This window comes from Toxorhynchites rutilus, chromosome 3 (assembly GCF_029784135.1).
Source record: "Toxorhynchites rutilus septentrionalis strain SRP chromosome 3, ASM2978413v1, whole genome shotgun sequence".
Taxonomy (NCBI): domain Eukaryota; kingdom Metazoa; phylum Arthropoda; class Insecta; order Diptera; family Culicidae; genus Toxorhynchites; species Toxorhynchites rutilus.
The window spans coordinates 278,446,205-278,461,060 of NC_073746.1; the positions used below are offsets into that span (position 1 = coordinate 278,446,205).

The 14,856-nt window shown below is 41.2% G+C and overlaps 1 protein-coding gene across 1 annotated transcript; it reads left to right on the forward strand.

The window, feature by feature from the left end:
• Positions 1–13,675: 13,675 nt before the first annotated feature.
• LOC129780095 (histone H3) lies at positions 13,676–14,160 on the forward strand. The gene has a single exon (XM_055788019.1). It carries the CDS (start codon positions 13,726–13,728, stop codon positions 14,134–14,136), a length of 411 nt encoding a protein of 136 aa, XP_055643994.1. The 5' UTR covers positions 13,676–13,725; the 3' UTR covers positions 14,137–14,160.
• The last annotated feature ends 696 nt before the right edge of the window (positions 14,161–14,856 follow it).

Genomic DNA, 14,856 nt, shown 5'->3' on the forward strand with positions numbered 1-14,856 from the left:
TAAAATCAAGAGACGCTTATGTAAACAATAAAGGCTATGCAGAACAGGCTACAATCATTAAAGAAGTCATGAACCTGAACATGGCACTAGATTTATTACGAGAACAAATACAAAATATTTTTGAAAGCATTCAACTAGCAAAAGCAAAGGTTATCCATTTGAACGTACTGACACCAGAGGAACTAAATGAAGCGACCACAATTTTAAGAAACAGCAACATTACAATCAACACATTCGACCAAACCTACGAGTACCTTGATCTAGCAGTAATACACAAAGATACGAAAATAATATTTGTGATTTCAGTCCCAAATCTCAAACCATCCACATTTACACATATCATCATGGAACCGATACCCAAGGAAGGAAAAATCCTGAAACTGCCAACGAACAGAGCACTCTTCAATGAATTAGAAACATACCTCATTAAAAACGATTGCCAGGAAATTGGAGAGGAAACCCTATGTAACAAAAACCAACTAGAAGACGTTTCCCAAGACAACTGTTACTCCAAAATTCTCAGAGGAGTCTCGGGCAGCTGCGATTATACAGAAGACAGGTACACCCAAGAAACGAAGAAAATAAGCAGTAACCATCTGCTAATCAGAGGAAACGCCACACTAATGCAAACAAACTGTGGGCTACCTTCCAGATACATTTCTGGAACAATGATCATCTACTTTCGCAACTGTACAGTCACAATTAACGGCACGCAGTTTAGTAATGTAGAATATTATCATGAAGATCCACCACTACTCATCCCACTCTACGGAATCCAAATATTCTCAAATAACACCGAAGCAACTCTGACATTGAAAAAACTAGACGAAATTCATCTACAAACCAGAGAACATCTGGTGTTATTAAACAGAAGACACCTCTCACTCACCCTCGGGACAGGAGTTCCAGCAATAATTATTTCATCATTTCTTGCAATCTATCTGTTGAGGAATCGTTTGAAAACTCTCTTCAGATCCACAACCAAGGAGAGTGCAGAGCCCAGTGTACCGAGACGGTCCACTCTTGAAGAGGGAGCAGTTATCAACACAGTCAACCAATCTTCAGTATCGACCAACGCCAACATTACTTATCAGCAGGAGACAGAGCAAACATCACGCATCAATGTTCTAGCGCTTAAGTAAACACTTAAGCATAAATAACGCCATGTGGTAAATGCGACCGACGAACAATTATGCAGCCACAGATAAGGACTCGAGTCGACACCATAAAACGGTTAAACATTCTTTCTGAGAAGAAGGAAGAAGGGAAACATAGAGATAGGCAGATAGGGTAGATTATAAGCTAGCTTTGTACATGAAATAGAAAATAAAGATCAGTCTTGTCGTAACCTTAACAGGAGCAACATAGCTCACTAGTTTTAGTTTTCATTATCCGAAATTCTTCCGTTATTTAACTTATATATATATATATATATATATATATATATATATATATATATATATATATATATATATATATATATATGAATAGCATGAATGGGCATTTTCACAGGAAAAAAGTTTTTCTAACAACAATATTTACATGTTTTCTTTGAAAAAAATGATCCTAATTTTGTTGAAAGTCATGATGACGACATAGTGTATTCGACAAAGTTTTGGATCTTATTAAAATATGAACTTTTGTCGAAGACGTCAACTCTCTATCTGTTATAGTTTTTGGAATATAAGTCATTTTTGTATGAAGACTCCTGAAAAAAAAATGTTTTGCTCGTACCATTTTTGTGTGTAAATTCTCACGTTTGACATGTTTTTGACATGTTTCTAAATAGAGAAAAGATAGCAGAGCATGTAAATTGCGGTGATTTATATTATTAATTTGCAAAGAAAAAATAAAAAAATTGTTGTTCGAAAAACTTTTTCCATGTAAACGTGCCCATCTCTCGATGTATGGATTACTTGTTGGAAATTTTAAGGGCTATTCATATCTATTTTTTTCAGGTTTTTAAAACACATGTTTTCGAGAAAAATGAAATTTCAAAGTATTTTTTTTCTATGAAATTTTTTTAATCCAAAAAAATGTTTGATATTTTTAATGAAAACCTAAATGATTCCCTACATTTCATCCTCTGATCAACTTTTCGTAGATATTATAGTTTTTAAATAAAGATTTTTCAAAAAAAAGGTGACAAAAACTCAAAATTTAAAAAAAACTCACAAAAAACCATCAGACCTAAAAATTTTAGTCAAAGAATGAAATATAGGAAAATTCATAGGTTTTCATTTAAATTAATCAAAGAGTTTTTTGGGAAAAAATTTCATTAAAAAAATATTTCGAAAATTCAAATTAATTTTTCTTGAAAAAATATTTTTTTAAAATTCTGAAAAATAGATATAAATAGCCCTTAAAATTTATGAAATTTATTTTCAAAGTATTTTTTTCTATAATTTTTTTTTCCATAAAATTGTTTGATATTTTTCAATGAAAACCTAAATAATTCCCTACATTTCATTCTTTGACCAACTTTTTGTAGATCTTATAGCTTTGAATCAAGATTTTTCGAAAAAAAGGTGACAAAAACTCAAAATAAAAAAAAAAAACTCACAAAAACATAATTTTTTCAGTAATCCTTATACAAAAATGACATATGTTTCAAAAAACTATAAAAGATAGAAAGTTGATGTCTTCGACAAAAGTTCATATTTTAATAAGATCCAAAACTTTGTCGAATACACTATATCGCTATCTTGACTTTAAACAAAATTAGGATTAGTTGTATTTTTTTCAAAGAATACATGTAAAAGTTGTTGTATGTTTTTGAGAAAAATTAATTTTAATTTTTGAATTACCTTTTTTTAACGAATTTTTTTTTCCGAAAAAGAGCGGGGGGAACGAGGCTTCCAATGGATTTATAAAGGCCAAGAGTTTAGCTTAAATTTTCCTAATTGACAATTTGGCTTGAGGCGAATGAACTGAAAAAGTTTAAACCTCTATGATTTAAAATACAGTAAATACACCCTCGCTCCAGCTAGCGGGCAGACAACAGTATTTTTTAATACTAATATATGGAGCGGTTTTGTTCAATGCAAAGTTAAAAAGTTAAATGTGCAAATAAAGTCTGTTGGTATTTTTCGATGTTTGTTTGTTGACACTTTGAGCTGGATGGTTGAACCGACTGAAGTTACTGCCCATCTTGAGACACCGACTGCGAATAGTTTGTTTTGCTTCGTTGATTTGCGCTGCGATTAAGTCGCGTTGAGATTGCCAATCCCTCTGGGTCGATTTGAGTAGCGTTTCGTTAGTTCATGTTGCGTTGCTATGCAATGTAGCGTGAAGCGACTTGGTGCGATGTAAATCGATGGGAATTAATATATTGCGTTGCGCTGATTTGAGTTGCATTTCGCAGAGTTGTTGTGCACTTGTAGCGTAGCCTGCACGGTCTTGGCTTTCTTTCATACAACTAAAACTCGACCAATCGTTTTAGCGTGCAACTCTCGACTCCCTTATATTTCCGAAATTAATTCTACAAACTAATTCTTCTACCTTCGAATTTCTGGGGAGGCGCTTGGAGTTACCCCGCTATATCTGCCGATAAATAATTATGCGCCGAGTAATCAAAAAATGTCCCGTGTGTGTTGATCTGCCACGAACCGAATGGAAACTTGAGATTTGTTTCACTCGCACAAAAATAACAAAATTGATGTACGTAAAAAAAAGTAGACTCGGTAACAACATAATGTAATTAGAGAAGTGTTCGATTTTCGACAAGGGTGATGCACTTTTGGATCTTGACGACAAAGCGCAAGTGTGCTTCAATGAAATATCAAAAAATAGAGCGAAGCATTCTCCAAGCGTCTCTACATACATATATGGAGGAATTAGGGTCGCTTCACACTTCGAATCCTCTATGACATCAACATTCTACCTTCCTAGTCATAGAGATTTTCATTTATATAATACTTAACATTTTCCAATTGTTCATTATTTTTTATCAAAATAATATTTTCTTTCTTTCTAATAGGTACGTAGAAATATTTCCATTCAATCGATGCAAACATATCTATCTCTCTTAATCAAGAAATGGTCGAGTAGTAAGTTCAAAATCTTTCATGTTTTTGTTAAAGCTCACTTAATTTTTTATGTTCTACCCAATATATTCCTGCTAAAGTTTTTATGAGTTTCGTTATTTTTATTCCAAAAAATTAGAATTCAGACGTCCGTAGACGAAGGATTTTCGCTCGCTTCCTAGAGCGGCCCAATGGGTCGAATTAAAATTCTCAAGCTCAGATCCCGCAATTTTCGCTATTTCTGGATCTCTTTTATAACTCATAGCGCAGAATAAAAATTGCAATTCAATTTCCGTAATTTCACATTCAGCGATGAAATTTCACTCGAAGACACATTTTGGAGATTTTTCATATTTTTAAAAATGTTTTATTCACCGTTTACGTTTATACGAATTGATTCGCATATAATATCGGATTGAGAGCATCCGACGTCGTTCTTGTTCTTAATTCAAAAAGAGTGTGTGTAGATATAGGAGTTTTCTTTGCTCTATTGTGTAAACCACTTTTTTGTTTGTTGGCTGGAAGCTTAAAGCGACACGGAAGTTTTTGGATATCTCATTTTAACGTTCAACTCGACCATGGAAAAACTAATGGAATCCATGTTGACTATATTTTATAGAATGATGTGTTTTAAATGAGATTATTGTTATTTAGTAAGGTGCTCCAAATATCCTCTATCCAAATGAAATCGTCCTAAAAATGCAGATTTTAAAAACTTGTATTTTTGATTCCAATGAAAGTGTGTATTCCGTTTGGGTTGGAGGAAATATGAGTTTTTCACAGCAATTGGGAATTTTTTGACTCAAGCGTAACTTTTGAAAAGATAGTATCGATTTTAGTAAGAGAAATCTTTGATAATTTATATCTCAAAAAATATGAGTCGTACCGAAATAGTGTCTGTAAATGAAGATTAGTTTGATGTATCTATCAAAGTGGTCAGCATGGTAATATATGAGTACATCCCTTTCAGAACCTTAAATATAAATTCAATCAGTACTAGTAAACAACACTATACTAAATATCAATACAAAACCTTAACGTATGTTTCCATATCCAAAGGAACGATCCCACCAGCGTTCCATTCGGTGACATTTTGTGCCCGAAAAAGCATTAATGCAACTGTCTTCTGCTGATGTATTGGCAGTTCGTAAAAGTGTATTGTGTACAAACTCTCCACCATCCGTTTGTTCTGAAAGAAAAATTTAGAACCAAAATATGTGTGCCGTTTAAGCCGAACGTCATCTTACCTTAACAGATACATACGTTCCCAAAATACAATATTCCGAAAATTGAGCTGCCATTGCACACAGCGCTCCGTATCCTATTAAATAACCCTTGACGTAGGCCAAAAATATACTGCACACCATCCCGACCATGTTGGCGGTCAACAAAATCCAGTTATGCCTCGAGTAGTGATCATCTACCATTGTCTCGAAATCGACCAGCATTCGATGGACGCGGAAGATCCTCCGCAATTTTTCCTCTATTTGTTTCCGATTCGATGAGCCTTTCTCCTTAAAGAGTTTATTCAATTCACTTATTTCGTTGTCAATAGCATCGACGATTGCTCCAACTGGGAGACTTAATAACATGAAGAAATTATCAAATGCAGGGAATACGGTTGCTGCTATTGTCATTAATATCAAATGACAAACACTGGTTACCGTATATCCGAGAAGAGTTTTTTCGTCGACAAACGGTATGTACAATTCTAACATCAAGATAAATTTCCCCGTGATCACAGACAGTATAGGAGCTGAAACAGTCGCTAAGCCCACGCCAAAACGAAAAGAGTTGATGATTGTCTTTTGCCAAAAACGTAATCAAATCATATGCCTGATCAAAAGTGGCTCATTGTTTGCATTTTGCTGCAACTCTTCCAGCACCATTTTGAGTGCGGCCAGTAATGCGGGAAAATTGTTGCGTCTGGTGATAACGTTATAAAACATCGATACCATTTGGATGGTGTTCGTAAAAACGAATAACATTTTCAGAAGCGTCAACGCATTCTGTCTCTCCCGCCAAAATGAATAAGACGAAATCAGACAACCGAAACCACATACCGTCAGAACACAAACCGTACGTAAAGTTATGCGAAAATTGGGCTCCAGAACATCACAGCCCCAACTCGAAGCCAACCGACGGACAACGGACACAGATTTGTCGAACTTGACTTTCGATTCCGGTGGCATTTTGAAGGGAACTAAGCGCAAATGAATTCAAACGCTACTGAATGGTACTATTTCCCACGGTTCAAGGATAAAGTTGCATTAACAATTGAGGTAATATTACATTACGAAAAAAAAAATAAAATAAAAAATTCATGTTTGGCACAAACCGATTCGAATACCCCACGTGTAGCTGATTTTTTTTTAATTTAAGAATAAAAAAATACTAACTGCTACATAACACAATGTGGTTTGTGGATGCTCAAGAGTTTGTACGAGTGAAGATAGAGCAATGTGACGCAGAATTGGTCATAAAACGATCGATACTAAGGACCAATCATTTCGAGCTTTTCAAAACATTCTTCAAACAATGCACAATGGTCCAGGAGATGCATTTAAGTGGAAATTAGCATTTAGAGCTCGACAGTTATTCTCTAGACAAAAGCTGTCTTAGACAAAGTTGTTACTCATGATAGAGCGCTCGCTTTTATATTGTCAAAAATAGGGTGACCAAAATTTTCGATGAAATAAAAAATCCAACTTTGTTATCTTTATAGATAGAGGTAAACATAGTTCGACAATATTGTAGCTCCAATTATTTGAGACATCTTTGTAGAACAAAGTTTTTCTCTATCTCTTGGAATAACCATTATAGCGCATTTTTCTTAAGTTACGTTAGGGTCACCATGAAAAAAACTTTTTTTTTGCTCTAACTTTTATGCTTCAAATTTTACATGCAAACTGTCTTCGAAAGACTTTTAGAGCTTACTAATACAAATATTTTCGATGCAGAACTTGTCAATATCTCAACTTTACTCAAAGTCATTGATATTTCTTCCCAAAAAACATGCTTTTTTTCATTTGTTTGTCATTCTTTCTGGGGCAAACCTAAACAAGTTTATTGGCGGCATTTGAAAGAGCATATTCCACTCTACATGGTGTGTGATTTTCGAAACTATGTTGTTTTTTGTGTTTGAGCAAATTGAAATTGAAATCATTAGTTTTTGGGTAAAAACCATCAATAACTTTGAGTAGGATTAAGATATAGACAAGTTCTGCATCGCAAAATGTTGGTATCGATAATCTCTAAAAGTCGTACGAAGACAGTTTTGATGTAGAATTTGAAATATTAGGCTGTCAAAAAAGTCCTGCGGTATTTTTTTTTGAAAAACACATTTTTCCATGGTTAACCTATTGCAATTTAGAAAAAAAAAAGCTTTGTTCTACAATGTTATTTAAAATAACTGGGACTACAACATTATTGAACTATGTTTATCTCTATCTATAAAGATAAGTAAGTTAGATTTTTTATTTCATCGACAATTCTGGTCCCCCTATTTTTGGTAACATAAAAATGAGCACTCTATCATATGTAACAACTTTGTCTAAGACAGTTTTTGTCTAACAATAAATATCTCCCACAAAGTTGTTTTTAGCGCCTTCTATCTGAGTTGCATTAGGGTAACTATGAAAAAAACTGTTTTTTTTTACTCTAACTTTTATATTTAAAACTCTACATCAAAATGGTCTGCATACGACTTTTAGAGTTTATCAACACCAACATTTTGCGATGCAGAACATGTCAATATCTTAATCCTGCTCAAAGTTATTGATGGGATTTCATCCAAAAACTCATGATTTCAATTTTAATTTACTCAAACACAAAAAATAACATAGTTTTGAAAATCACATATTATATAGAGTGAAATCTGTTCTTTCAAATTCCGTCAACAAACATTTTTTAATTTTTTATGCATGCCCCAGAAAGAAAGACAAACAAATGAATAGGGCATGTTTTTTGGGAAGAAATGTCAATAACTTTCAGTAAAGTTGAGATATTGACAAGTTATGCATCGAAAAATGTTTGTATTAGTAAGCTCTAAAAGTCTTTCGAAGACAGTTTGCATTTAAAATTTGGAATATAAAAGTAAGAGCAAAAAAACAGTTTTTTTCATGGTGACCCTAACGTAACTTATAAAAAAATGCGCTATATTGGTTATTTCAAGAGATAGAGAAAAACTTTGTTCTACAAAGATGTCTCAAATAATTGGAACTACAACATTGTTGAACTATGTTTACCTCTATCTATAAAGATAAGAGTGTTAGATTTGTTATTTCATCGACAATTTTGGTCACCCTATTTTTAACAACATAAAAAAGAGCGCTCTACCATGAGTTCCAACTTTGTCTAAGACAGTTTTTACACCGCTACAGCCGCTACACACACACACATTCATGGCGATGAGAGTTGCGAGCGCGTATAGGACGATCTCGTTGGAGGCAGTCTGCGTTATCGCCGGCATGATCCCTATTGGCATCACTCTGGCGGAAGACAGAGAGTGCTACAGACGAAAGGAAATCAGGGGTATCCGGAAAACAGCGAGAGTAGAATCACTCTTGAAGTGGCAGCAGGAATGGGACACGGCGGAGAAAGGCAGGTGGACGTATGGGCTCATACCGGTACTATCGACCTGGCTGAACAGGAAGCACGGGGAGGTGAATTTTCATCTGACACAGTTCCTGTCTGGACATGGCTGCTTCAGGCAATATTTGCACCGGTTCGGGCACGCAACGTCGCCACTCTGTCCGGAGTGTGAAGATGTGGAGGAAACACCAGAACACGTGGTATTTGTGTGTCCCAGGTTCACCGCAAGACGCGAGGGGCTGCCTGCCCTTCATGCCGGGAACATAGTAGAGAAAATGTGTCGCGACGAGGGCACCTGGAACGCTGTGAACAGTGTAATCATACACATCATGTCCGAGCTACAGCGGAAGTGGAGGGCCGACCAGCGTAGTAATAACCCCTGACCATAGAAGAGGAACAAATGCGAGGGCTGTTGCAAAGTGTAGTACCCCACGAGAGTCGTTGTGACGGAGTGCGCGTTATGTTGGAGGGCACTGCCTAATCGGCGCTCCGTTGGGAAGAGAAATCCTGCGAGGGTGGCTGTGACGGGGCGCGCGTCAAGTTGGAGGGCGCTTCCTAATCGGTTCACGTCTCGACAGGTGAGAAACCCCGCGAGGGTGACTGTGACGGGTTGCGCGTCAAGTTGGAGGGCAATTCCTAATCGGTACACGTCTCGACGGGTAAAAGGAAGCCTGTGCTGCGGATGTGCGTGGCGGAGTACAACGGAAACGTAAATGAGATGTATAGAGAAAAAGGGAAGGATCAACGCTAGTTAGCGTTGAAAACTCGTGAAGTGCATGAGCACAGCCGCCCCCTGAAGTAGTCGCCTAGATGTGGTCCCGGGGGGAATGAGGCTACGAGTAGAGGGCTTGGTTTTTGTGGGTGCGATCCCCACTCGACGTCTGGGTTATCCCTTCCCAGATAAGGCTGGAAGAGCGTTCCTCACCTCTATAAAAAAAAAAAAAAAAAAAAAAAAAAAAAAAAAAAAATGGTTCTCAAATGGGGATCAACACTAGGGTAGGAGCCTACCTGTTGGTCTCAAATGTTCCTATCTCACGCCTCCACGAAGATCATATGACGACATTTTTAGATCGGGCGTGAACTGGAAACACACACCTGGTCTTGGCTCCGAGAACGGGTGTCGAAAGTGGCTAAGTGAGGGGGTGCGAGCGAGTCAGAGCGCTATATCTCTCCCGGGGAAGGCCTCCCGGGTCATGGAGGCCTTGCCAACCCGCTGTCTCCCGGGCAAAGGAGATACACCCAATAACATGGAGCTACGATCACGAAGATTAATTAGAATGCGATCACCCGAGGAGGGTCCCCGAACTGGAGCTGGTCCTGGAACGGGCGTAAGAGCGAGCGGCCAGCGGCTGGAGGGCGATGTGCAAGAGCGGGCCACCAGCCGGGTTCAACCCGAAGAGCTACCGCCACACGGAAACAGCAGCCATCGACATCACCCAAGAAACGCTGCGCCTACGAGACGTGTTGCGACTGCCAGACGACAGTCGTCCACACTTGTGGGTACCACTAGGCGCCGGATCATGTGGACACACGAAATGAATGAATTCGTGATCCGCGCCTATTACATCTGCACTGCTTTGGAGACGGACATGAGCGGTCGCCCTCGAATACTAACAATGTTCGAGGAAGCGTATCCAGAGTTCGTCGGGAGGCTTGATCAGAACGCGATGAACGCGAGGCGTAGAGCGATAGTACGCAACAACATGCTCTCCCAAACGCAAATCGACGAGATCAAGCAGCAGGTGCAGAGAGAAATAAGCTCCAGGAACAACAGAGCAAGCGATGTGTCGAGACGAAGTTCAGTACGGCTGAGCAATTCATTCGCGAGTGGGGCACGCGAATCAGCACCAGTGGAGGCCACAGTACTACAACCCCCTGAGCCGGAAGACCCACAGCCAGATCAACAACTACTACGCGATCTGGTCTTCCACTACGACGAGGCGATCTCACAGTTCCGCGACACAGACCCATTGTCGCGCCCCAGGATCCCGAAGTTGCAGCATTCCCGCAGGCTGACAAGTGCAGTAAAGCTCATGAACGAGCACGTTCTTCCGCTGCACTTGGTTGATGCTGAGAACATGGAGGAGCTGCAACTGAAAGTTTACTGTGCTGCTGTGGCGACCGCCAAAAGTTTAGGATACCGTATTAGGCCAAGAGGCGGACTGCTCCAACATCTCCGTGAAAGGCGTGAGCCTCCATGGCGAAGGAGATTGGAGCAACGGATCCTAAACAAGCGCGCCGCAATTGGAAGACTGATGGCGTACAAAAGAGGCAACAGATCGGCGAAATTATGTCGCCAAGTTGCTGTGATCGTGCGGGCTACTGAACTTCGCCAGCTGGGAGCTCACCAGCTGACGGAAAAACTCGACACACTGGTACAGCAATTGAGCGTCCTAACTAAACGGCTGAAACATTACTCTGACTCTGCAAAGCGCCAGGAACAAAATCGGATGTTCAGAGATAACGAAAAAGCGTTCTACGACCACATTAGCGACGAGAAGCCCGACTACCGCGAAGGTTTGCCAGATATTAGCGATGTGACGAACTTCTGGGCTGGTATTTGGGAGACCCCAGTACAACATCGCGACGGGCAAATGTGGTTAAGACGGGAGGAGGAGAGTTGTGGTGAAATTGGAGAGATGCCAGCTATCATCGTCGAAGAGAACGATGTCCGCGAAGCCTCGCGGTACCTGAGGAACTGGGCAGCACCGGGCCCCGATGGTGTTCAGAACTTCTGGCACAAGAAGCTGACCGTCGCACATCAAAAGATAGCTGAGTGCTTCAACAAGGTGCTACGTGACCCACACAACCTCCCTGAATTCGCCACCCGTGGCGTCACATTCCTCCTCCCGAAAGACAGCAACACATTGAACCCATCAAAGTACAGGCCGATAACGTGCCTATCGAGTCTGTACAAGATATTAAGCAGCATCATAACCGCCAAAGTTTCTGCCCACTGCGAACAACACCATATCATCGCAGAAGAGCAGAAAGGATGCAGGAAAAATACGCATGGCTGCAAAGACCAGGCCATCATCGACGCAGCCATAGTCGGCCAGGCGGTATATAACCAGCGGAACCTAAGTATGGCCTACATCGATTACAGGAAGGCTTATGACTCCATACCTCACTCGTTTCTCGTCCGGGTATTGGAGCTATACAAGATTGATCCCGTCGTCGTTAGGTTCCTGCAGCATGCGATGAGGCAGTGGAGCACGTCTCTGCACCTCAGTGATGGGGAAAATGTGTTGCAGTCTAGAACGCTGCAGATAAAGAGGGGGATATTCCAAGGCGACTCTTTCAGCCCGCTTTGGTTTTGTCTGGCACTGAACCCCCTCAGTAGGACGCTCAATAGAAACGGTCATGGCTATAAAATAAGGTATGGCGACGGCGCCCACGAAGAAGTGACCCATACCTTCTACATGGATGATCTCAAGGTCTACGCTGATTCACGTCAGCGTCCAGGTGTAGCTATCCGGGTTGTCGAAGACATAAGCAGGGACATCTGCATGGAGTTCGGCCTCGACAAGTGCCGCTGTGTCCATCTGCTGAAAGGGCAGCTTACCGAATCCGGAGGTTACGAGGTCTATGACGGCGAGTTCATAAGAGACATGGTTCGTGGCGAATCCTATAAATATCTTGGATTCCGACAGCTCACCGGGATTCGCCACTCCGACATCAAGACGGAGCTGCGAGACAAGTTCTTGAGTCGAGTGAACTGTGTCCTGAGGACTTTCCTCAACGCGGGGAACAAGGTACGCGCGATCAACACATTCGCGGTTCCCCTACTGACCTTCAGTTTTGGTGTAGTCAAATGGAGCAAAACTAACCTAGAGGACCTTGAGAGGAGGATGAGGAAAGCATTCAAAGAGGCCGGAATGCACCATCCTCAATCGGCACTGGAGAGAGTTTCACTGCCACGCAAAGAAGGGGGACTTGGAATAGTCGACATATCTGCACTGTGTGTTGCCCAGGTACGACAACTGCGCGAGTACTTCGCAGAACGCGCCAACCAAAACGCGCTATACCGGGCTGTCTGCGCCGCCGACAGAGGATACAGCGCTCTGCACTTGGCGCAAGCGGAGTACCAACTCAACTGCAATCTGCAGACAGTGGAGGAGAAGATTGCAGCTTGGAAGCAGAAGGCAGTGCATGGTGCCCACCCCCATCAACTGGACCGGCCACACGTCGACAAGGCCGCATCTAATCTGTGGCTAACGCGTGGTGAACTCTCTTCAGTAGTAGAAGCCGACATGATAGCCATCCAGGACAGGATAATGCCGACGAGAAACTGCAGGCGGTACGTCTGGCATCAAGACGTTGATGACATTTGCCGGATGTGCCATCAACCAGGTGAAAACATAGAGCACATTATGGGAGGCTGTCCCGTTTTGGCCAACGCAGCCTACACCGAGCGCCACAACAACGTGGCCCGTATTGTTCATCGACAACTGGCGCTCCAATGTGCTCTACTGGAAGACAACGTACCAAACTACCGGTACCTGCCTGCACCTGTCCTGGAAAATGACCGTTTCAAGCTGTACTGGGATCGCACTGTTCTGACCGACCTCTCGATCCACCACAACCGCCCAGATATAATGGTTTACGACAAGAGCGACCGCAAAGTCACCATCATCGATGTCGCTATTCCACTGAACCAGAATCTGGAGGAGACCCACGGTCGCAAAATCTGCAAGTACCGACCATTGGCCGTGGAGCTCAAGGAACTGTGGGGGCTAAGGGAGGTCCCAAGAATTGTTCCAGTCGTTCTCTCTGGAACTGGAATTGTCCCGAAGACACTTCTGGAAGCGCTAAAGGTGTTGAACATGGAGAAGGAATTGGCCGGCATCCAAAAGTCGGTCATCCTTAGCACCTGCGCGATTGTCCGACAATTTCTCGGTCAGGACTGAAACAGCACGAGCATGCAGATACGTGCATTCCGCAGAGCCTAGTCCCCCTTTGGCATTCAGAAGCCCGGGGGCAGGTGAAAATTCTGGCTAGGTTCGCCTAGTTAAGAAGTGAGATAAGTCTGCCAAAAAAAAACCCAGTTTCATTTCAAACATCGCTGCCGTTTGTCACAATCTCGAAATTCGAAAAGTAATTAAAGATGGCTCGTACGAAGCAGACCGCTCGTAAGTCCACCGGAGGGAAGGCTCCTCGGAAGCAGTTGGCCACGAAAGCCGCCCGCAAAAGTGCCCCAGCGACCGGAGGAGTGAAGAAGCCACATCGGTACCGGCCGGGAACCGTTGCTCTGCGTGAGATCCGGCGTTATCAAAAATCAACCGAACTGCTGATTCGCAAGCTGCCGTTCCAGCGGTTGGTGCGAGAAATAGCTCAAGATTTCAAGACAGATCTCCGCTTCCAGAGTTCGGCCGTTATGGCGCTGCAGGAAGCCAGTGAAGCCTATTTGGTGGGGCTGTTTGAGGATACCAATCTATGTGCCATCCACGCGAAACGTGTCACCATCATGCCGAAAGATATACAATTGGCTCGTCGAATCCGAGGCGAACGTGCTTAAACTTGAAACTTGACCATCGATTGATTCACTTTAGAACAAAAATTATTTCCTTTTGGATGCCATTCAGCATCGAGAAAGATCCGGAAAATAATCTGCCAGTTCCTCTAGGAATTTAAAAAAAAATGAGTGGGTTATATCTATGATATAACCACAAGGTTCACGTGGAACTACCTTAGCTTAGCAATCATTCGTTTGTATTGAATCAATTCTTAATTGAATGAAACAGTTTCCAAATCCAATTGAGTTCAATATATTTGCTCTGTGAGTGAAAAAAATGAACAAATGCCGTGTAAAGTCAATTCATTTATTGTGATTGATTGTTCTTCGTTACAAGTAAATTTAATGACGGACCTTTTACGTTTGGTATGATGACTAGAACAAAATATATGTACGGAAGAATTATCAAACGTTTGATGAACCAGCCTAAGGCTGAAAATCTTTCCAATAAAGACAAAAAAAAAATATCAAACGATTATTTTATTTTACATTTCCCTCTGAAGTTTACATCCCAAAAGTGTACATACTTCTCGAATCTCGAATCTGCTTGAAACTGGGAAGTTCATTCGCTTCTAGTGGCTGTACGATTTTCCCAGGTTCCTAAGTTTAGAAGATCATGTTAGGACAGACATATTCCACTCTGCACAAAGGCAAGCGAGGACAAAAGTACTCGCAGTTTGCATTTATTTGCAGAGCCGATTTCCCCAGAAACCTCGGTTTTGA

Bases quoted from the DNA above. Each gene is read 5' to 3' on its own strand.
- LOC129780095 (XM_055788019.1), top strand. From the start codon at position 13,726: ATGGCTCGTACGAAGCAGACCGCTCGTAAGTCCACCGGAGGGAAGGCT.